The sequence below is a fragment of the Cygnus atratus genome, chromosome 3, assembly GCF_013377495.2.
Source record: "Cygnus atratus isolate AKBS03 ecotype Queensland, Australia chromosome 3, CAtr_DNAZoo_HiC_assembly, whole genome shotgun sequence".
Lineage (NCBI taxonomy): Eukaryota > Metazoa > Chordata > Aves > Anseriformes > Anatidae > Cygnus > Cygnus atratus.
The window spans coordinates 82987948-83012272 of NC_066364.1; the positions used below are offsets into that span (position 1 = coordinate 82987948).

The 24325-nt window shown below is 40.8% G+C and overlaps 2 protein-coding genes across 12 annotated transcripts in view; one reads left to right on the forward strand and one right to left on the reverse strand.

Moving 5' to 3' along the window:
• Positions 1-24325, reverse strand: part of CEP170 (centrosomal protein 170) — a 102320-nt gene that overhangs the window by 77823 nt on the left and 172 nt on the right. For 7 of the 8 annotated variants that reach the window (XM_050709400.1, XM_050709399.1, XM_050709398.1 and 4 more), the window contains exons 1-2: positions 23581-23789; positions 1735-1880 (exon numbers count right to left, since the gene is read on the reverse strand). In XM_050709400.1, the coding sequence (XP_050565357.1) occupies positions 1735-1839 (105 nt within the window). In that variant the 5' untranslated portion in view covers positions 1840-1880; positions 23581-23789. Of the gene's footprint in view, positions 1-1734; positions 1881-23580; positions 23790-24325 lie in introns of those variants that run through there. The other variant, XM_050709394.1, reaches the window with a different exon arrangement.
• The window catches only part of SDCCAG8 (SHH signaling and ciliogenesis regulator SDCCAG8), a 109698-nt gene continuing 109211 nt past the window's right edge, over positions 23839-24325 (forward strand). For 2 of the 4 annotated variants that reach the window (XM_035564072.2, XM_035564062.2), the window contains exon 1: positions 23919-24281. In XM_035564072.2, the coding sequence (XP_035419965.1) occupies positions 23975-24281 (307 nt within the window). In that variant the 5' untranslated portion in view covers positions 23919-23974. Of the gene's footprint in view, positions 24282-24325 lie in introns of all 4 variants that reach the window. The other 2 variants (XM_035564055.2, XM_035564081.2) reach the window with 2 other exon arrangements.

The window sequence follows — 24325 nt, forward strand, 5'->3', positions numbered from 1 at the left end:
CTGTCTTTAAGAAATTACTTCCACTTTCCCTACCATCTAGAAGAGAATTCTGCCTCTCTAATTTCATACTGGACAAAATTTTACATGTAGAATAACAAAAGTAACAGTCGTTCTTGCAATCAACATAAAAATATTATAATAATGTAACTTCAATAGCATCAAGCGAAAACACATATATGTGGATTTCAATACAAAGTTTGTAGAAAACTAGCCACTTTCTAGCAAGTTGCAACTCTAATATTCTTCCTGGCATGAAAAACTACTTGGATTAAACAGGGAATAACATTTATTGTTGGAAAAAGGAGGTGTGAACCAGTTTTCTTACATACCTAACTAGACATAAATTATTTGAAGCATATCACTACTTTTACACTATTGCAATATTTACCTTTTTCCAACCTGTGAACAGTGTGGTCATGTAAGGTATAAAATTATTATCTAACTCCCCACCTTAAAAAAGTGGAGATTGTTCTCAGTTTAATGACCTAAACCAGAAAAAGATGCAAACCAGTGATGGATAGGGAAGGAACAAAAGGAGGAAGAAAAGGAGAAAGAAAAGGGACAACGAACCACTAACAAGCTAGTGGTAGAATAAAAGTATTTTGTAATTATAATTTCTTGGGTGGGAACCAATGGTGTGGGTTTCTTTGTTGTTGCCACCTTGTCTTTTTTTCCCCCCTCTTAAAACAAATACTTCTCACATAAATCGCCAAGACTCCACACTGACTATTTTTTAAAGAGAAATTAAGAGTATTTTCAACTACTTTATAAGAAGACAAAGTATTTCTATCACTAAAACGTTCTGGATAGCTTCTGAGGTTGAGAACCAAATGCCTTTTACCTATAGAAATTGCATTCTCAGTAATGCACATAAAAGTAGGTTTCTAGGCACTTCATTTGCAAGTGAAATTCTAATTTGGCCATTGATGGCTGCATACACAGTTCTTGAGAACAAAGAGACCACAAGAAAATATTTTACTGAGTGGTTTGGACATGTGAAAGTTTAATCCTCGTAAGAGTTCTACAGTAACCAAAGACAAGATTTTTTCCCAAAATATTACCATTAGCCATTCAAAAAGAAATACACTGGAAAGAAGCTCAGAGGACTTCAGCTTTGATAAGGCAAAGTGCCTGCTGTGTGGCTACATAACAATACAGCTACATACCTCCTTTAAGTGTTCCCCATAGTGATCCAAAAGTTGAGGAACCTACTTAAAACATTAAACTATTTTGACTAAGACTTGTCTTTTTAGAGTTAAAATGAAACCATTAATGAGACTGAGTCATTCAACTTCCTTAGAGATACAGAAATACTCTTCTCTACTAATTTCATTTGCCTTTGTGCAAGATCAGGACATGTGGATAGAGTTGCATCAAATCATGTGACTAAATTAGATTACAAGTTGCAGAAAAAAAGAAAGCTCTTTTCAACAGCATCCAGTGCACTTAGCATTATCACATATTACAGAGCACACAGTTTAGTCATCATACTGCAAAATTTCTTTAATCTTCTAGTTCTGCATTCTGTATGTGATTTATATAAAGGAAATTTGATCCCCTACACTTTGACAATAAGCGTATGATTGATGGCAATATATTCTAACTTTTTCTAAGAACACAAAAGATTAATCAGAACTATTGCCCCTCCCAACATCTGGCAAGTTTCATTTTCAAAAGGAATATAAAACTGGCTCAAGATTTGAGCAGTTGCACATGGAAGGCTGATGCAATTACCTGTAACATCAGCTCACAGTCATCTCTTCCAACAAAAATCATTTCTCGTGGCAGCCTATGGCGGGTGCCTCCACTGCTCACCAAAAACCAGGATGTTAAGCTCATTTTCTGCTTAGCTGATAAATCCTTGGCAAAGCTACGTCATCCTGCAGTGAGACAGAAAGAAAAAGGGACAGAGGAATTCATTTTAGTTATTTTTAGCAACAGTTCCTACTCAGCAAACGCTGAGCTGAATATATAAAGCCTCTGAAGATACAGCATTTCTCAATAGCAGGCACTGAATCCAAGATTGGAGGAAGTGACAGGCTACAGATTTCCATAGTCTTGTGGCTCTGCTTCATGCAACAAGGCAAACTGAACGAGAGGTAAGCTTCTTCAAAATAAATGAGCAGCTAGCTAATGCCAAAGTCATACATCAAGTTGTCAGAAAGCTTTTAACAGCTTATTATCAAGATAGTGAAGCATTAATGTAGCAATTACCACAATCAATAAACAGCATGGCAAATCTTCACAAAAGACAGAAAGTAACTTGCACGTGTGGTGTGTCATTACATTTTCATGTGAAAAAGAACTACTTAAGTTTATTCTGTTTTAAGCTCAGGTTCTCTGTACAGCACCAAATTTTGCTTCTTATTTACTGTTACATGTTTTCAACTGAACTTTTATCTTGGAAATTCGTCGGAATACATTTGAATTTTAAACACAACGAGCAAAATGAGCAATTCAGAAGTTAATTGTGAGTAACAAAACTGAAAGCCGTGTTCCTATAATACTTTAGCTTAATTTACCAAACATGACACATATCATCAAACAGAAATAAACGTTTAGCCATTTAAAATGCCATGAAAACACAACACAAAAGCTTGAAAACTCGATAAAAATACTTTTATGGAAAAGTTCTTCACGTAATATGGCCCATTTGACACCGGACAAAGCCTTGATTAAAAGCACTCTCCAGAATAATTCTATGGTTGATACTTGGAAAGTAATCAACCACTGGAGTCACATTCCAACTATGATTTGGAATATGTAAAGGCTTAAAAATCTCTCCTTAAGAGAAAGTAAGGCAAAGAAATTATTTCATTCATTCATTACTACTCTCTATTCATTCAGGGGAGCTGAAAATAAAAAGCAACAAGTCTGCATTCCTTCTCAGTACCAAATAGGTGGTATTTCTAGACTTTCATTTATGCCATTTAGTGAAATTATGCAAGGGTAGCAAAGGTGCTGTAAGTAGACACAAGCCAGATTTGAGCATAATCTGCATAATAATAAGAATGCATAGAGGTTCTCAAACCCAGGAATAAAGCTAAGTATCAAATAAAATGCCAAGCCAGCACTGCCCCATAAGGCAACCTACAGCCATGGAGAGATCCCACAAATTACAAGCCCACACAAAGAGGAACGAGATAAGGCAAAACTGCATCTGAAAGTGACACAAGAGGCTACAGTAAGTTGAAAGCTTGCTATGGCAGTGCTAAAATGAACCAGCAGAGCTGTAAAACCCAATTTCAAAAAAAATGAATTCAAATGAAAGAAGTTAGAGAATTTAATGCGGTAAATACTTATTCAATTAAAAGGGTAAATAAATGTTTGCAACAGAGGTTCTCACATACAGCAACAACTATGATAGGATAATCTTCCCATTATGGTATCACAGCAGGCTCTTCAAATGAAGCCTACACCTACTTAATGTTCTCCAACTCAACAGAAGAAATCATACAGCATCTCTGCCCTCCCTTACAATTACAAATAGCATCTACGATAATAACTTACTAGATGTGTTTAAATTTTATTTCAGTTACCAAATAAGGATTTTAATAATTGCAACAGTTTACTCAGTGATTTTGAAGGAAATTAACCTTTATATTTTTCATTTAACCTACTTTAAAACTAGAAAATAAACTAGGCCAATCAAATGACATCTGTGAGTTCCTTCTAAGAAAGAAAAAGGAAGCATCCGAAATTGCCAGTCTAGGTTCCCACTTTTCACAAGGAAATTAAATGGACATATTAGAGCAAGCATGCCGATCAATATCAAAATTCATTCAGTTTATATTTTACCACCTTTTACATCTCCTATCTGCCGATACAATACCATCCATACCATTAGGCCTTCCTGCACTAAAAGGAAATTCAGAGAACTCTAAGATGATATATACTATTTTAAAAAGTTCATATTCAAATACTAGATTTTAGTTTACACGGATAGACTGTCAATAAAAAAAAAAACATTTTTATTTTTAAAACAGACAAGTAGGTCAACAACTGAGCTAGAAAGAAAAACAAAACCTCCAAACCTCTCGCAAATGATAACGCCTGACAACAAACAGATTAAATTAAGCTATCTGAAAATAATTTTTAAAAAGGAATTATACAGAGCAATCACTGCTGCACAGCTTGGCAGCACATTTGTAGTTAAAAGCCCATCACCATTTCTGTCAAACTTAATATTGTTGTTCTTTTCAAACAGTGCTGTCTCAACAGTAACAAATCATCAACCCAGATACATATTTTATTTTAAAGTACTCTTTAGAATAAACCAATGCCTTTGATCAGAAAAGCTATGCTGAAATCGCACATGGCAAAACTAACTGAAAGTACACGATACAGTAGCAACAGTTACTTAATATCAGAGCAAAAAAAAAGCACGCTGAAGTTTTTATATGAAACCACACTGTTCATTAGTTACATAGACAGTATACGGAAAATTGCATTGTGCCCTGAAAACTTCATGAAAGCTAACAATATTTTTAATACTCTGCTAAGTATTCTGGCTGTAGTGGAGAGATTCTGAGCGATAAGAGAATGAATGATTGCTCACCGTCTAGGAGATACCAAATTAAATTACTACAGGACAGGTGCAAAATCATCATAAGTAGCTCTTTAAACAGTGCAAATTTAGATCATGATAATTCTTGCAATGAAATGCTATGGATACTAGAAGGTTACATTGGGTCAAAAAGGGATAACCATTCAGGGAAGAAAAAAGTCCTCATGCCTATTAAATGCAGTGATCCCATTTGTGAGCCAGGGAGAACGCTCCAGGGAGATGTTCCCTGGTCTCGTCCTAGCGAATAATGCTCCCTTCCTTACGGGGCCTGTGCTCATGGGGAAGGGGACAGTGGCCCGGAGGCACCTGTCTGTCCTGCCTCAGGACAGACTGCCCCTTTCAGCCAAAATACTCACCAGACATAGCAGGATTTCCTCTCAGCAAAGCAAATCTTAAACCCTCTATTGAAACATTTTATTCGTCTTTGCTAATAGGGCAGCATTGTGTTGCAATTTTTTTAACACAGGAAAGATTTCATTATTGAGACTCAATCATCCAAACCAATGTTTTGCCCTAGATACCCTGGAAGTCTGTTTTGCAGACTTCTATTACAACTATGAAACGTTTCCTCATCTGCAGAAGAAACAGCATTTTATGGTGAAGGACGATGAATTTCAAAAGGCAATCATCAGTGTGTAAGAAAACACACACGGGTAATAAGTCATTTGAAACAGATGCAGCAGCAAAGGGAAATTGGCTACATCATCCTGTAAATATAATTCAGCCCTAACAACTAAAGCCCTACATTATCTCGCCAAAAGATGGGTGTAACCAATTTCAAATATGTCTAGAGAAACATTGCCAAGATTACAGTTTTGATACAGTAATGTTATTGTAAGCAAAAACCCTTAATAATCTCACATTTGAGTCTACATTTCTGTATTTGCCTGTAACTGAGAAGCGCCAACTGTTTCCTCCAGCTAGATTATTAGCGAGCACTAAGATGCCAGTCCGACAGAGAAGCAAAAAGCTACCTTTAAAATTAAAACTAAACCTAATATACACCAAAATCAGGTGTAAGCACCAGTCTTCCATATTAAAACTGAAAATCATATAATTTTAATAGTACATGAAATGTATTGCACAGTAATAGGATAATTATTTAGAATACTTTAAAGTAACATTCAAAAACACCTCTGCATCAAGCTGATACACAATATTGACAGAGCTGGAATCCCTACGTTGCTCGGTATTCACTGTTTTAAGTTCCCGTTTCCAGCTGCTAAAAACTTCATTAAGTCGTCTTTGACATATAATTGCCTTGTCATGTAATTGTATATTCAGGTGAACCTTGAGAAGTATTGACTCAAGCATTTTTGAAACCAAGTAAGTGGAAGAAATTCTATGTTACCAGTTAGAAATAATAATAATTGGGAGAAGTAGTTGATACATGCAGATTTGTAATTGAAATGTGACAGGCCGCCTTAGTATCAGTTTGTGCCTTCTACCACTGTTCCTATGCAAATTGATCCAAATGCAGACAAGCAAAAAGCTTTTGAAAACTTCCTATGTGTATGTTAGTTCAGCAAGTACACAGATAAATTCTCTTACCATCTGTCTACACGCAGCATGTCCCACATTTGCCTTAACTATTGTTTTTCCATGCTGTAGTGACAGTTCGAATGGGAACCAGCGCCCCATTGCCCAGTACTCCCAATTCACCCACCGCTGATGGCAGAGCACGAAGGCAAGGGGACAGCAGCCAGAGGGACAGACTGCCGAGCAAAGCAGCTGAGCAGGAGCTGGGCAGAGTCTGCAGCCAGGACTCAAGGAAGGAAAACATCAGGTGTAAGTCAAGGGAGAAATCAGAATTACGAGAGTGCTAGCGGCATCAGTAGTGACTGGAAAAGACTTAAGTGGAAGCTGATTCCCAAGTCACCATAAAATGCTGTCAGCAAACAGTGCCCACTGCTGCTGTCCCAGAGAAATTGAGAATGCTATGGCTGGCAGGTCTATTTTTGACTGAAACAGAGAAATCTATGCTATAGAAAGACCAGAGCAAAGCGAATGTAATTCCAACCCTGAGAAGACTACTGTATCAACACAACTGATGCTACAAAGTATTCTATAAAGATAAATGATTAAAATCAAGGAAGTTAAGTGGAAAACTCCATAATAATATATCTACTCTGTAAAACACTCTGAGGTGGGGCAGTATCACAAGAGGTGTTTCATGTGCAATCATAATTAACCTACTTACATACAGCACTCAAAAATAACCTTTAGTTACACCACCACATAATATTTTAACCAGGACCTCTACCTTATTAAGGTTAAAACATAGAGCTTGACAATCAATTAATGAGGGTGGTTTTTTTTTTCCCCTCTCCTCAATTGATTGGCCTGTGCTTATTTATCACACATCACTAAAACTTTTTGTGAATTATTAACTTCCCACTGACTTTATCTGCCATGCTCATTGCCACAGCATGAGAAAGTCACTAATGCTTATGGCAAAAGCCCTACAACATCTTTGTAAAAGGGTTATTATAAACGGGAAACTATAGAGAGTATCTTGCTTTTAAACACTGAAGTACCTTAATATTGAACTGTAAGTTCTAAAACCAACCACATTTCATCTTAAAGCAGCTAGTTTTATGCACCACTACAGGCATTCTCGTTTATTTTTATGGTCTAATATACTTTTTTTTATGTCACTGAATGCCTAATCCTTTTGCAAGTAAGGCTAAAGAGCGTGGGTGTAAGCTGGTAGGAAAATTAGGACCATCCTTCCAAAACAGGAGGCGATGCTCATCTCTCATCACAGGGCCTATAAATAAAAGAATTCATACTGTACGGTAGCTTCTAGATGTTTGAGTCATGAAACTATCCTTGGTGTTTTTTGTAATCCACCGCTTTCACAACTGGCATGGCCGTCATCCCAGAAACGGAGAGAGAGGGCTCCACAAACAACAGTCTCTTGGCTGAAGCTATTCTCACCAGTTCCTAGAGCTAGCCCATCAAGCAAATTTGCTAATAAAGAGGTTACCTTGTGCAGGAAAAAAAGAGAACTTTCGTTGGGAACTGGAATTGAATTCAACTGAGACTGAGGCTACATAAGCAATCCTTCATGCCACAGTGGCGCGCAATGTTGCTCCTCGATGCTCTTAAACCCATCTAAAATTAAAGAATTTTAGGCTAAAGATAGATGGCAATTTTTGTTGAATTTATGGACCTCCTGAGGGCACACACAGCATAGTTCAAAAGGGAAAGCAGGAAGACTTTCAGCCTTGGTCCTTGCTTGCCAAGCAACACAAGACACATCTGTAGAAGCGTAGCACAGAAAAAGACACCACCCAAATAACGCTTGGACCACTGTGTCAAGTGGAAACACACTTCACTTTGCTAAGTTCTCTGACAATATCCATAAAGGTTAATACAAATATAGGCATAAAAAGCTACAAAAAAAAAATTAAACAACTCAATGGAAGTATAAACAAGGTGGGTTATGTTTAAAAGAAAGAAACTCTTCTGCGACTTCCCACAGAGATGAGCTCACATGCTTATGAAAACTGACCAAAACAATCCCAGATTTTCAAAAGCTGTCCAAAAAGCAGAGTTGCTACATTACCAAATATTTCAGTGACTGGAAAATTCACCTGAACAGATCCCTCTGTTCCTAGAAGCATCCACATGGCATACATAGCCCTGAACAAGAAAGTGCTCCTGCTCACATTGGAACTAACAGGAATTTTTATATAAAGGAATACTGGCAAGTTTCATGAAAGTTTTACACAATTACTTTGGAGTTACACTGGTGTAGCAGTGTGGAACTGGATGGCAAGCATGAAAATTGGCAAAGTGGAAGAAAACAGAAAACCCACAGGAAGAAAAGTGAAGCATCCATTCAGCTTACCCTATTTATTCAATTGCTTTTAATATTCAATTGTTTAAATATGTTCAGGACAACTGTCCCTCTCGCTAAACCACAAGACCTTACAGAAAAATCATAGCCCTTGGTCTGCTGGCTTGTCATAATAAATTTAAGACATAAGGCAACTGAACAACAGCCTTGGGTTTTCATTCTGCTTCTGAGGTATGACTTTTTCCATCTTAGCTCAAATCTCTGAATGTGGCCACAATTCCTTGAAGAAAGATCATAAATTTATATTGAAGCCTTATGTTTCTTCTAAAACCTCTGTCAGTGTCCATCTAGAGATGTAATCATGCCAAATTCTACAGAACAAGGGAACCATTGAGAGCAAAGAACCCCTCTTAACCACTACCCTGTAAAACTCTTCTCTCTTCCTCTTTTTGACCCCACCTCCCTTCTCTTTTCTTCTCATTTTTTGCACATGGAGGCGGAAGAAAGCAAAAGAAGGCTACATATACCTTTTTGAATCTGAGTCTAGAAAATCATCTGGGTCTTCTGTTCATGAACAGAGAAAATAGTTCACTTGCAACATCTGTGATGTCTGAGATTCAAAAAGGTATTTTTGAAAGTAATTTCAAGATTCACGAGAAAAAAAAAATACAATCAAACAGAACAGAAGTGAAAACTAGTGACAGTAAATGCATTTACAGACCATCAGGAGATCAAGCTGAGCCACCTCCCCCCTTTCATTTATTGATATTTTTACTAATATACATCCAACACAGGTATTTACCCATTGCACAAGACCAACCAAAACAACAAGAGCTGGCATTCCACCCACTCACTAAAGCACCAGCAATGTATTTCTCAGGGTGTCTGGCTGGCAGGGGAGCACTTTCAACGACAAAAACTCTGAATTCCCTGGGGGATCCAGTCTGGCACCCTAGAGCCAGATAATCACAGCAGCCTCCTCAGCAGCATTTGTGGGAAGAAGCATTTCTTCCCTGATATTTGAATGACAAAAGGGCATAAAAGCCTTCTAGTTGGGCATGCGGCTAAGGACAGAGCAAGATTTTCCTCCTGCATTCAAGGAGTTTGAGGTCTCCCCAGAAGGCCCCCAGATAGCCCCCTCTCTCTGCAGGTGGCCCCACGCATCTGATGGGGGCGGGAGGAGAAAGCAGAGCAGGAGGCTCTTGCCCTCTGCCAGTCACCCGACGAAGAGGCGCACTTCTGTCCTGTGATGCGGCTGCGCAAACATCCTCTCCCTCCAGTCCAGGGCAGAATTACATCTATGTTATTGTTGTGACACACAGGAATAGCTGTCAGAACAGCAACTGAAGTAAAACCTTTCTTTCTGCCAGCAGTGCAGCTGCACTGGAAGTTGCTTGGGTTTTTGAGTTTGGGGGACAGGAGACAACAACTTGGAAGACCATATCCTATGTCATTTTTGATGTAATAAAGACAAAAAAAGCCCCCAAACTTTTCTTTTGCTACTCTGTCAACATCAACATACAAACACTGCAAAAATTTTATGAAAAAGTCTTAATAACAGCTAGCAATCAACTGAACGTCACGATATGCAGAAGGGTATTATTTGCATGAACAAACAACCAGGACATCTCTAACAATTATGAAGCCCAACGTTAAGACTTCCTACGAAGTTTAAGCAAACTCACACAACGGAAACTAAATCTCCCATTTGAAGCACCCTTAGAAAGGGAAGTTAAATGTTTCAGGAACCGTGAAGACAGTCATGCCTTATTCCCTACCATAAAAGTCCCTTTAAAAAAAGCAAACAAAACTAGCAATTCCTCATAGAAGCTAGGAGATCAAACTGTATTAAGAGCAATTTGCTGGACCAAAGGTGATGTCAGCAGATGGAACCAAAGACTTCAGCAAGTCACCCAAACAATAAAATACTGGGCATCTTTACCAACAGTACTGGTACACATGCAAATTCTTAAAAAGGACTGATTAGAAAACTTAGCACAAGACTGGCACTGTACATGGTTGGTTATTGTCTTTCACAACAATCGCAATTCTTTTCTGCATATTGTTGTTATAATAATCAGGGGTACCTGAAGGTTTACAAAACCAAAAACTGTAAAATCTTAAGGTATTGTCAGCCTAAACATTAGATTTCAAACTGTTAAAAGCATACTCAGTTGTTAGTCATGAGGATAAATCCACTCTCAGACTTCAAAAAAGCCTATTCTAACCTTTGATGAGGATAATAAGGATATTTTGCATTTATTAAAGCCAACTGATGGCTAATTTGCATTCCTAATCTTTACATGCATGAGTGAGAAATCAGCTCTCATGAATGTTCCTCTTTGCAGCCTTCCTACACTGAAATGCAACACTTCCCAGAAGTTACTTTCAAAAAACAGATAAAACAGAGTAATGACCGTCTGTAAAAATATTTTAACCTATGATCAAACAATCAAGTGTTCATATTTTGCTCATCATTCTCATTCTGATTAAAGAAATGCATAAGGAAGAGTATTTTGAAATTTTCTTATTTCACCATGACTAAACAAGGCCAGCTACACAGAGATTAACTTACCCAGCATGCTAAAGAAACAAGCAGGTTAAAGAAGCCATAACCAAATTGCCTTTAAGAAAAAGATTCCTTTAATGAAAGCTTCAGAAATCCTTCCTTCCCCCCACCCCATATCACACCATATTATCAGATTATATTAACGCCACGAAAAGCAAACAGGAAAATAAATAAAATAATCAAGCACTGCATTCAGGCAGAATGTAATCAAGATGTAGTCAAGTCCTCATCCCACATTTCCTGTTGTCACTGACTCCATCATGGCATAGCCCATGTTATTTTGTAGGTTTTGTATGAAGAGGTGGTTTATTTGCATTGGCTAAGTACTGACCACAGTCCTGAGCAGCACTGAAAATACAAACACCGCTTTGCAAAGAGAATTGGACCTTCTGACCTCCCAAGGGTGGTGATTTCACTTTCCCCAAAATTGTGAAATATATGGAGTTTATTCCACATCCCAAGATACTTAGTAAGATTAGATTACATTCAAAAGCAATGCAGATTTTTTTCTTCTATAACTCAAGCAATTACTTTCTTTGTGGATATGAAGATAAGTACACTCTCCAAAGGGGAATAAAACAACCAAACAAAAAAGCCAACCAAACACAAGTAGTTTTAACATCTATCTTTCAGATTCCAGTCCTGCTGTACTTCCTGACCTGGCACATAAGCACAGACCACGAAAGCAGAAGCACTGGAGGACCACTGCTGCAGTCAGTTACTGATCTCCACGTCCATTCACTGTATTACAGATATATCACGTCAAACAGGTATTCAATTGTTAATCTTTGCTACACCTCCACAGTAAGATGAAAAATGTATTTATATTTTGAAGGTAGGCTTCATACAAAATATTTGGTACATTCTACCCTCTCCCTTATGGAATGTTTTGGAGCTTTTCACAATTATTCTCAACAGCCAAGTTCACAGATGTATTTTTCTTGGAGACACACTAGGTTGTTTGTTCCAGGATCTAGTAACACAGGCCCTATACTTGAGGGGGGAAAAAAGGAGAAAAAAAGTTGGATGTAGTTATTTTACAAAACAACCAGAGGCTCCAAATTTTGCCTCTTCAAAGTTGTAAGCGATGCTTGCTCTAGGAAGTCTTCACTGTCTCAAGAGAGGCGTAGCGTGTTTGCATGTTCACATGTAATAAAGTTAATTTGTTCTCTTTCATAATTATGCTGTGCTACAATGATATTCCACGGACTATTTAATGTAATGACAAGCTTAAAACCAAAAATCTTTAAAAATTAACACAGTCACTATGACTTACAGAGAGCGTTTTTTCGCGTTTGCTATTTCCCAGTCTCAGACTGTAATTCAGGATCACATTATGCACTCAATTTTTAAGAGCTTCTCCTGATGGGTGGTACTCTTCCTGGGGATTCATATAAAAATAGAGTAGAAAAAGGCTTAAAGTGCCTTATATTTAAACTATTTTTTCAGTTCTTTAGTCACATCCTTTCTCCTCTCTCCTTCCCATAAAATGAAACTTCAAGGTACCACAGACAGCACAAACACTTTCTCACTGTAAAATCATGTGAAAACAGCTGCCAAAAAAGCCTCCACAGTTTAGCAAGATATGAAGTAGGATAAGACATTTGCACAAACAACAAGAATACCCATAGTTTGAACGATAAACATAAGCTATTGCAAAGATTTTAAAGTGGCACAGACTACATTTCAGATTTTACAGCAGTCTGTAATTAGTACCTAGGAAATGGCTTCCCTGGAGAGAAGCTATTCCACATTTGCTTGCAGCGCCTGCTCATTCCTTTGTTGCGTGCAGCCAAACAGGAATATAGCTACTAGACTACAGCATGGTTAAGTCTTAATTCTATTTTTTACACTACCTCTCATTTACTAAATATGATCAAACAATTGTGTGTGAGATTGTCGCTATAAGCTTATTACCAAACACAGTGAGTATATACAGCCTGACACTTTTATGCAAGGACTCATCTGAGCCAGTGCATTACAATCTCTCAACCAAATTACTATCATAAACTCCTATTGCTATGCAAGTAGAAAATTTTCAGATGGACATTTATAAGATGGTTTACGAATGACTGGTGATAATTTGGTTTACAATTGATTTGGTACAACATTAGCACAGGTTTTGCAGACTACTGCGATGTAAATCTGGTTAACTTTGGAACATTTGGAGACTACTGGAAAGCACTTTTATTAGTACACTGAAGTAAATACTTTTAATGGGTATTAAATGCTTCCAAGCACGTCTTTCAGTAGACAGATTATCTGTAATTAAAGTAGTTCTGTTGGAGGAAATCTATGTAGATTTTCCTTTGCAAGTTCAGTAATTGGCACCTTCGCTTTAGTTGCCTTAAAATAAAGGACCAGAAGGAAGAGATGTGAAAGGGAAGACTAAACGGGAAGAGCTCTGACCTCCACACATGCTGCTCCAGGCACGGAACCAAGAGGAAGCAGAGCTCTAACCTCATCCACAAAAAGGGATTGAGTCATCCCTTCTACCAGCATTTCAGAGAACAACTGCTGTTTTGGTGTGTTCCCTCCCCCCCCCCCCCCCCTTTTTTTTTTTTTTTTTTTTTAAATCCACAGTTACTACAAAAGTAACATTTTATGTTTCCAACACAAAGATTTGACTGGGAACTTGGCTATGTTCAGCTACATTTAAAAAAAACTAAAAAATCAAAGGTATATTAAGCAACATTGACCACATGGCTGCAATTGATATAGTCTTCTGGTTTACCAAAATATTTTAAATCATTTATCACCAAACGAAATACAGACAAAAACGTAAGAAGTTGATTAAGACTGATCATCACCAGTTCCCTCTTTTGAGGCTGGAACAATTCATATCCTCTCTTTGTTAAATCCCTCTATGTATCCATGGTATACAAGTTAGTATTGCTACTGGTGTCCACCAAGCAACATTGCTGTTAGATTAATAAATTACAACACCTAACACCTTACAATAAATTAGTGCTGCATTTCTGTGCGTGTTTGTTTTGCTTTGGCTCTTCCCAGACTTTACCTCTTGTATATTTCCCATTTAAGAGATGGTAAATATTTACTTAACATATCTGTCACATACAAGGCTAATATTTTCTCATGCTTAATCCAAAAATAGCCCAGTTGGAGACTTTTTATTTTTCCCCAAGAGATATTTTTAGAGGTATATTTCTCCCATCAAGCAAGAGTGTGTAAAACTCTTAAACTTTTGTTTTAAAACAATCTAGGATTTATGTTTTTTAATTATATTGTCCTTCTGCCACACAGTAATTAATTAAAACTCTTACCGAAACATTATTTAGTTGCCTGAGAAAGTGCAACCTAGGTAGCCACTCTTTATATCAAGCCCTCCTCCTATCAGCAAGCTTTTGCGAGCTGAAGATTTCAGAGGCAGGACTCTGACCAGCTTTGAGGGAAGGAGGGCTGAGTACTGATCAAAGAACAAGTTCACCATAGAATCACAGAATCACTGAGGTTGGAAAAGACTTCTAAGATCATCACGTCCAACCTTTAACCTAGCACTGCCAAGTCCACCATTAATCTATTTCACTAAGCTCTACCTCTACACGGTTTTTGAAGACCTCCAGGGATGGTGACTCAACCACTTCCCTGGGCAGCCTGTTCCAATGCTTAACAACCCTTTCAGCAAAGAAGTTTTTCCTAATATCCAACCTAAACATCCCCTGACTGTATCTGTAAAGATACAGAAGAGAACTGGCCCCAGTACTGAGCCCTGGGGGACTCCACTAGTAACCGGCCTCCACCTGGATTTAACTCCATTCACCACAACCCTGGACCCGTCTACCCAACCCGTTTTTACCCAGCCAGCTTCTTCAGGAGAATGTTGTTGGAAATGGTGTCTGAAGCCTTACTGAAGTCTAGGTAGATCACATCCACAGCCTCGTCCACTGAGCCTGTCACCTTGTAGGAGAAGTAGATCAGGTTTGTCAATTAGGACCTGCCTTTGATAAATCCATGCTGACTGGGCCTGATCACCTGGTTGCCCTGTAGGTGCCAGGTGATGGCACTCAAGATGATCTGCTCCATGAGCTTCCCTGACACTGAGGTCAGGCTGACAGGCCTGTAGTTCTCTGGATCCTCCTTCCAGCCCTTCTTGTAGATGGGCATCACATTCGTTAGCCTCCAGTCAGCTGGGACCTCCCCAATAGCCAGGACTGCTGATAAACGATGAAAAGTGGCTTGGTGATCATCCCGCTGGCAGAAACACTGTGCCACAAATTTGGCAGGTACCAGCTCCTTGCAGCCTGCTGCCCACCCTGCAGTTGCATGGCTCCTCTGTGCTCGGCCATTCAGGCTGTTTTCCCCACAGAATATTGCTGGTTCCCACCCAAGCAGACAAGAAAGAACATGTGTTCACATTGAGGGTCAGCACAGTTTGATACAGGACACATCCTTAGGAAACCAGACATGACTTGTTCTTCTGCATGATTTTCCTCTCCATTTTTTTTTAAATAGGATTGCTTTACTTTGAATTACTAGCAAAGTGCTTTCACAGTGTTGCCAGAAATTCAGAAGTGTTTTTTTCCCTTCAGTCTTGGATGTACCTGCCATGTACTATTACAGGCTGGAGGGAGGGAGAGAGAAGTGGAAGAAACAGAAACATTCCCTGTACTTGGTCCACAAGTCGGACAGGTTGCGGGCAATCCCAGTCTGGGCACACAGACATTTTTTAACAGAATGAGTGCATTCGCATGGTATCGCAAGTATGAGCACACAAACACCGTAATGGATTAAACAGACGTTTCAGTAATAAAGGCCCAGCCACGCCAGCCCACACATCCATAAAAGTCAAGCTCTACAGCTGGGAACAGATGCTGTAGAACATACCTGTCCGTGCCAGTCTGGAAGCTTCCATAAATAAAAAAGCAATTCAAATCAAACACAAGAAAAAAGAAAAAAAAAAAAAAGAAAATGCATTCTATTTTCAAATCCTTCCCCAAGTTTTAATATGTGACAAGATTATGAATTCCAAAGTATACGTTGTGTTCAGAATTTCTAATGAGATTGGAGCTGTGTGCGCCCAAAGTTTTATTGGCTGAAATGGAAAAGTTACTTTTAGCAGCTCGATTAAATACACAATTAAGTCTCTAAACATAGGAAGAGTCTACTGGACAGCTGTATGGGATATGAATTTACAGTATGGTATCTCTTCCTCATAGGTGCTCATGCACCTACACTTCCACTGCAGCAAATCCCAAATAACCTAGTAGGAGTTAGTATGGGAAGTTGACACAGTTAATATTTAGCTTCTCCTACCGTAAATTGCTTGCATGCCCAGAACTTCACAGTGTTAACTTATTTTCAAACTTAGCACTCAACCAACAGGCAAATACATAATTCTAACCCTCACCCTACAAACGACGCGCTGAAGATGCTGTGGTCCCACATCAGCCAAACGCAGCCTGACTGCTGTCAGGCTCCCAGCCCTCTCACCCTGCCCCAGCCCTGACCGCTCCCTTTGCCTTGGCTGCAGAACTGCCGGGGCTGAGGCTGTGCAGCTGAGCTATTTCAGCATGTTCAGCTGGTGACAAACCAACTCCTCCCGTCCTCTCCACTCCCACAAACAAATGAATTGTTCCCAGAAGCTAACACACAGAAATCTAGCACCACAGCAAAAGGAGCGGGGCTGCAGAGCCGCAGGGGGAGAAAATGCAGGCCCAGGTCAGCCAGGAGTCAGTTCGGCCTAGGCTGCTAGGAGAACCCGGTGCGGTTACATCAATCCCACCGACACCTCACAGGACTTCTTAGGTCTACAGTAACTGTAAGAAATATTAATAAAATAATTTTCACGGATAATGCAACTTTTAAAATCTGTAATGGGTAATGAAGAAAACCCTTTCTTCTAATGCTGCCTTAGATTAGCACCCCCAAAGCGTGAATAAATACCTTGAAAAGAAAGGAACAATTCTCATGGAAGTAAGCTATACAAATAAAGCAATACACATGCCCTGAATACAATCTTTTCTGAAGCATTGCCTCCCAAGAAGCACACTAGATAAAAATAGGTTTAGTGCTTTTCTTGGTTTTGGAATGAAACTGCGCCAGGAGAAAGACCCACATAATATGGCGACTCAAGGATCTAAGTCTACTAAATCAAACCTTCTCCCAAAGTACTGTTTAAAGTTAATTAATGAATTGCATTTAAAACAGCAGACTGATTGTTTATCTTCTATTAAATCAAAGGCTTCAATTTACCACAATCAGGCAAGGTATGACTCAGGGCTTCAGGGTTCACCATCACATCTTGACACTCATGTCTCAGGTTTTTTTTTTGTTTGTTTTTGTTTTTTTTAAACACTGCCACCTTATAAAGGACTTCACTACATGCTATAGGCTGTATATATAGGCGATCATAAAAATGAATCGCCTTGTCAGAGGTTTATAAAAATAATCCAATAATATTAACTGGAGCAATTGAAAACTTACTGTTTAGGGTGCATAAAGAAGGTAAAAAGAATTGAAGACCATGAAAGCAATGTCAGAAGCTCTAGTAAAAAATTTTGCTTTTCAACCAAATACGGCTCAAGACACGACAAATTAAAGCTCTAAAGCATTTCTAGTGTACGTGGATACTGCAGCATGATTCAGACATCCAGAAGTGAGGCTGCTGGATAATTCTATTCTCAGTTCTGGTACTAGCCCCAAACCTGTCAGAGCAGGTAACCGGCAGCATTTACAAGTGCTACACCTACAGCAAGGATCGTGCAAGAGAACAATGCAAACCAGGTTCTGGAGTATCACCCGGTCAGACAGGAGGAAGCCGACTGTTGCTATTTGCAGGTTTAGCAATGCAACACCCAGAATATGTTTAATTTTGAGAGTTGAAGATGCCAATACAGTATGTTAAAGAAAATTCAGTTGGGCTACAAAATTGGGAAAAGCAAAGGTGTTTGCTTAAGAAAAGTGATTTAAAAAATAAAATAAAATGTGCATGCAGTATGCAAGACAATTATATGTGGTGATTTAGAAGATGCAAATACTGAAGAAGGAAATACTGCTCGGCATTACCCAATAGTATCATTTTCTCTTTTCCTAAAATGAGTAAGTTTTCTATAGTAAACTAAAGAATATAATGCAATAGCTTTATGTTGGGCCTTGCACTGTGTAAAAACCAATCCCATATACAGAAGTCAGCTGCAGTACCTGAAGCTCATGAACTTCACCAAGACCTTGAGCAGACAAACAACTCAACCTTGCCCAAGGAAGTTGAAAATCAAATTTTGAATGAGGAAATACGCTACAGAATTTGTACTCTAAATGGTAATAGTTAAAACTATACATACTGATTTTAACAAACAGGTGAATTCTGACAAATTTTCTTATATTTATCAGTGTGAACTGTAATAGTAACAAAAACACGGAAGGACATAAGAGGGCTATATTATCTATATCATGAAAATACTTGAGTTGTTCTATAATTCTTGGCTTCACTAGTTGTGGTCATTTTTCAAAATTCTCTGCTAATCCAAAATCTAAACAAAAAGGAGTTCTGGGTTCTCAGTGGCTTCCTGAATAATTTCTGCTTACAATTCAAAACAGATTTGTAATAGCCAGTTTTATAGTCAACCTCAAAACTAAAATTCAAGCTGTGTTTTGACCCATGAATCACCCCGAGCAGCAATTCTCATAGGAAGTATTTGACCCTCGTACTACAGGAATATTCCCTTCGGAAACGAAGTACAATAGGAAGAACACATATCACATAAAGAAGGGGAGATGGGGAGCACAATCTTCATTAACCTCACAAAACTAGGTTGGCTTTTCTTTAATAATAAAAAGAGGCAATAAATCAGGATTTTTATTATTAAATTAATCCAGTATAAAACTGAACATGTACAAGAAACGGAGGTCTGAAAACTAGAAAGGGACAGTTTAACTGAACTGCCTTTTCAAGACAATGCTGAAGAAATGCAGATCAAGTAGAAAGAATAATACTTAATAGAAACCACACCCAACTCAGAAGTCCCAAGTAGAAAATGGATGGAGACTAGCTTTGCTTTAGGAGAAAATATCATATATGCCTGCACCTTTCTTATGTCTCCCTAGGCACCAGGTTGTAGATATTCTTGGAGGCTTCAGTAGATGGACTCTTGGCTTGCCCCAAGGTGGCCATTCTTGTGTTCTTAGGAAAAGTCAAACACAAAAATCTAAGTTAAATGAAACTACAATATTTCTCCTTGTCTTCCATTTAGTTTTACAATTTAGTTTACTAAGTATGATAAGTCTCATTATTAAGTATAAGACTAAGTACAATAAGACTAAGTTACCAGTTGTATTGCTGGGGGAGCAATTGCGGGTTGGAAGCGAGACTAACGAAAGCAAGAAAAATTGTGTTCATGAGAAAACAGAAGAGAGATGACATTCTGAGTTCCTGTTTTTTTCTTCTGAATCTTGAAATGTAATCCACAACAAGATGACAAATAAGAGATAATTGAAAAGGCCTTGATTTTGACCACAGAAGAGAATACGTATGAAGATTGCCAAGTATTTGCAATTCAGAAGAAAGATCATCAAGAAAATTATTTAGAAGGCAAAGTCCTAAGTACATCTAATTTAATGGGTTCAGTGTATTGCTACCTCCAGACCACAATGGTTAGCTAATGGACTGCTTACAAGTCCATCATGCACTACCACAGCTGAAGATGAGCAAAATGCCCCGTGCACAAAGAAGCATCTTGGAAATGCCAGGGCAGAGCATCACTTCCAGTCCTGGACAGAAACAAAATGAGCAGAGCCAGAGTCTCATTTGGAATGCCGTACAGAGATAGGAGATCTGGAAAGCCCACCACACAGACTTAGAAGATTCTGCTATATATCAAGGAAAATACCACTTTAGTTTCAGGGAAAAGTTCTGAATACAAAACATTTTTAGTTCAGGTGGATGGAAACAAGTAAACAAAGGAACCTATAATGAAAAAGGCCAATTCTTGCACTAAACTCAGCAGAACAAACTGAAGAAGCCAGGCTGTAAGAGGGCTGCAGCTGTTGGCACAGATTCTGCTTCCTAGGCCCACCAGTGGATGCTGATGCAGTTCTGAAAAGCAACTAGCTAAGGAAAAAACTATTTTCCAGTAATAATTTCTATGTGGACAAAAAGAGAAGGAGAAACAAAGTTGACATCTTTCAGATGCATATGGGAAAAGAGATATCCCATCTTATTAAGCATAACATTCAGCAGATGAAATGAGAGATGTGCCATGTATCTGTTCTGAATGAATAAAAACAATTTATCTAAGCACGTACCAAATAGTACTTTTCTACAATTCAAATAAGTAAATAAATAAAATCACACTTCAAAATTAATATGACTAGGAAGTTAAAAAAAATTGTGAAAGCCTCTGAACACTAACAACCTTAAATTCTGTGAAAGAGATGCCACTCTTACTCTGGTATGAAAACCCTGTTTTTTCTTATGTAAAGGCCACACCACTTACCAGGACCTCTTTTCATACCCATATTATAAAGAAACATTATTTTTTATCCAGTTATGTTCTGAACATTGTGAATGTGGACATTTTACATATCAAGAACAGGAAACTAAGACTAAAAGAACAAAAACAGTACCTTAATGGTTTTCTTGAATTTATACACATCCCCTTTCTGACTGCAGTATTCTGCAATGGAGACTGTCAGAGCATAGAGCTGAGCAGACCAAATGGATCGCTGCTACTGGAAAAGGAAGTATTTCCTTCTTCCAGGCTTGACGTTGCTGTCCCCATTCAGTGTACTTGCTCTGCCACTCATCTGACCACACAATGAAATAATTCAATTTGCTAACCCAAGGGATTAAAAAAAAAGTCAAGCAAAACAAAAAAGAAACTGCTGGATTAATCGAGCGAATCAACTTGTCCCACTCTTGGCCAGGTAGCAGAGCTGCCTGCTGCAGCATTAGCAGAGCAAGCGGGTAAGCAGGGAGCTTGAGGACCATGAGGATGTTACAGGTGCCAGTCACCCTCCTCTAACACCCACCTACTCCCAGACTTCTCCCTTATCAACCATCTACGGGCCTGAATGATGTGCTTCAACTTCACAGGCAATCCACTAAAACATCTCTGTGGGTTTTATTTGATGCTTTTAGGACAAGCTGCTTTTGATGTAGTACATGACAAAAAAACATATATTAATTTAAAATATGTTTTTTTTCTGAAGGTCAAACAAAATTTCAATTAAAATGGTCTTATGACTTTAGCTACAAGAGCACCACTAAATTAGAAACAGCTTCCCAGCTTTGAGAGGATAGAGTGGGAGAAACTAAATTATAAAAGCGGACTGGGTATTTGTGATTTATTTCAATATTTTGCTGTGGCAATACAACAGACACACACAAAGCCGTTTAAACAAGTAGCCTGTACTCTCTTCCCAGCCTCATTTGCATACATTATCTTATAATTTAAGCCACGTGATCACATACTATTTTTCCCCAGGACATCTGCCTCATTCAGCGCACCGGATGGACTGATGCAGGGAAGCACGAGCATTGTGCAGGGAAGGAAGCTGCTATCTGCAGACCACTCTACAAAGGATGAGTAAGGAACGAGACAATGCAAGAACAGATACAGCGATCGACGCTAGAACAGAACTGCAGGCGTTCAGCAAGAGCATCACAAGCCTTGCAGCCAACGAAAGGCACCTCCCTGCTTCCCTTAGCCCTGACATGGGGAACGCTGGTAGAAAATCACGCATCTAGCACCAGCTTCCAGACAGCAAATGAGCAGCTCCATCCCCCAGTAACAAAGAGCTCTTTTTTCCTCAAATTTCAGTCTCCTGGCCACAACCGTACCAACTTTTACTACAGCAAGCAGCATGCTCTTCAAAGAGGGGACCGTGTGCCACTGTAACCTCACAAATGTCAGAGGCAGAGAGGAGAATTTCTGCAATTCTGCTACCTGAAAAGACTCAATGTCTCACTCTCTTGCTCAAAATTTTCTAATGGAAAAGCAGAATTTCACTATTTTCTTGGCTTTCTGGTTGAAGTAGAAAAATAATCTGTTTTTCCTCAATTTCATTCTACCTGCAAAGCCAAGAAAGGCAGCACTGACACTGAAATGGACTTTTTTTTTTAGAGCCTCAAGGAGGTACTATGGTAACTGTGTACATTAAACATTTTTTGCCTGCGTTTGCAAGAACTGGAAATGGTACTTCAAAATCAATTTCTGCAGCCATTCATGTTTTAGGTTGTGCTGCAGTCACTCAAGGAAGCTCCCTAGCTCTCACCTGCAAGTGAACACAGACTTTTTTAGTTCATTTCTGTAACTCGCAGTTATTTTCTGGGTTCTGTGTTACCAAGAGAATTACTGAAAATTCTTCCTGCCAAGTCCCAGACAGTTAGGAAGCACGAGACAGTGAGAAGCCATTCTGATTTGCAAAACCCACTCTGAATAAATATGGGAGGCAGTCACCTGCAGAATACTTGGAACAGATGCCCCAAAACAAATAAATAAATAAAAATCACACTGCAATGATAAAGTAAGTTTAGTAATAACTTTTATGCCACAACATTTATTTTAAAAAGAAAAAGATTTGTAGCTGATCCATTACAAAGAATACACAGTTTAGAAATCTGAGAAAACAAAACAAAACAAAGTCTTATGGTTTTGCACAGATAATTCTGTGTATCCTCAACTCTACTCTTAGAATCACAGAATCTTTAAGCTTGGAAAAGACCTCCAAGATCATCTGGTCCAAGCGTCCCCCTACCACCAATGTCACCCACTGAACCGTGTCCCAAAGCACCACGTCCAACCTCTCCTTGAACACCCCCAGGGACGGTGACTCCACCACCTCCCTGGGCAACCCTCTTCTCTCCATCCAGCCAGTCTGTATGACCTCTTTCAGAAAACAAAAGCAAACAAACAAGCAAAACAAACAAACAAACAAACAAACAAACAAACCACGCCATCAGAAATTGACATGAAACTGACAAAATATTTGGAAAAAAAACAAGAAGCGAGGGGAAGATCCATAGGGGCCCATACGTGTAACGCTCCCCGTTGCTGTCGAACAGACGTGAGCGCTGAGGAGCTGCCACACCAGCAGAGCGCGGTTCCCGCACAGGCTGCTCAGCAGCATCTGGGCGCAGAGCAGCTCCCAGAGGACGTTTACCAGAGGAAATCGCCTCGCGTTGAATCACGCCCGGGCCGCCCCGTCCCACCTCACGCGGACACGGGGGGGGCCGGGCGCTGTCACGGCGCCTCGGGCAGCGCACCGCGGGCGCGGAGACCTCCATCGCAGCGCCGGGAAGGCGCCTCATCCCTCCCCGGCGCTGCCGCCCTTCTTTCCCTTCACAAAGGAGCAGGCGGCCGGCTCCCCGACCGCTGCCACCTCCCACCCAGCCCACTCCCCATTTATCACCCGCATCCCCCCCTCCCCTTCCTCCTCCTCCTCCTCCTCCTCCTCCTCCTGAGGCGCAGCCAAGCGCCCCCCGCCCGCGGCTCACCCTCAGCTCGCCGACACCGCCCCCCCCGGCGTGTGCCGACCGCTCCGCGGCGCAGCGGGGGAAGGGGCGACGGCGGCGGGAGCGGCACACAATGGGCGGCGCGGCACGGCACGGCACGGCACGGCACGGCTCGGCACGGCGAGACCCCGGCCCCGCTCCGCCCGAGCCGCCGCCTCCGCACTCACCCCTTCGCGACGGCTCGGCCCGGCGCTGCTGGTGCTGGTGCTGGCGGTACTGGTGATACTGGTAGTACTGGTGGGGGGTCGCTCCGCCGGCAGCCCCGCGGGGCGCTGGGCTCGGCGTCGCTGTGCAGCCGCGCCGCCGTTATTCCCCGCACATAGCGGTTAACGGGCACGGCGGGCGCGGCACTGCGCACGCGCCGGCCGGGCTCACACAATGCGGGGGGGGGAGGGAGGAGGAGGAGGAGGAGAGGAGCGGTGCGCAGGCGCCGGGCGCCGAGCGGCGCGGGGACGGAGCTGCCCATGCGCTGGCTGCAGACAATAGCGGGGCAGGGGCTCTGCTCAGTGCGCAGGCGCCGCGGGGAGGTAAACACGGCTTCCCGCGCCTCCGCCATGCGCTATGCCTGGCCGCTGCGGAGCCGGGGACGTAGGCGGAAGGCGCGTGCTTGTGCGCAGGCGCGAGCGCGGCCGCAAGCCCCAACAAAGGGGAGCCCATCCTCCTCCCGGGTACTACACCTCCCAGCAGCCCCTGCGCGGCGCGCTGCATGCTGGGACTTGTAGTCCCTTCCCCTTGAAAGCCGCAGGGGAGTTCGCTGCGAGCGTGGCCCCGGGAGCCGGCGGCGTCGTGATGCGGGCGCCCGGCGGGGAGCCCGGCCTGGAGCCCGGCCTGGCGGCGGCTCTGGAGCGCTACCAGCGGCGCCTCCGAGGTGAGCGGGGGGCGGCGCGGCGGGGGGGGCCGGAGCGGTTTCCC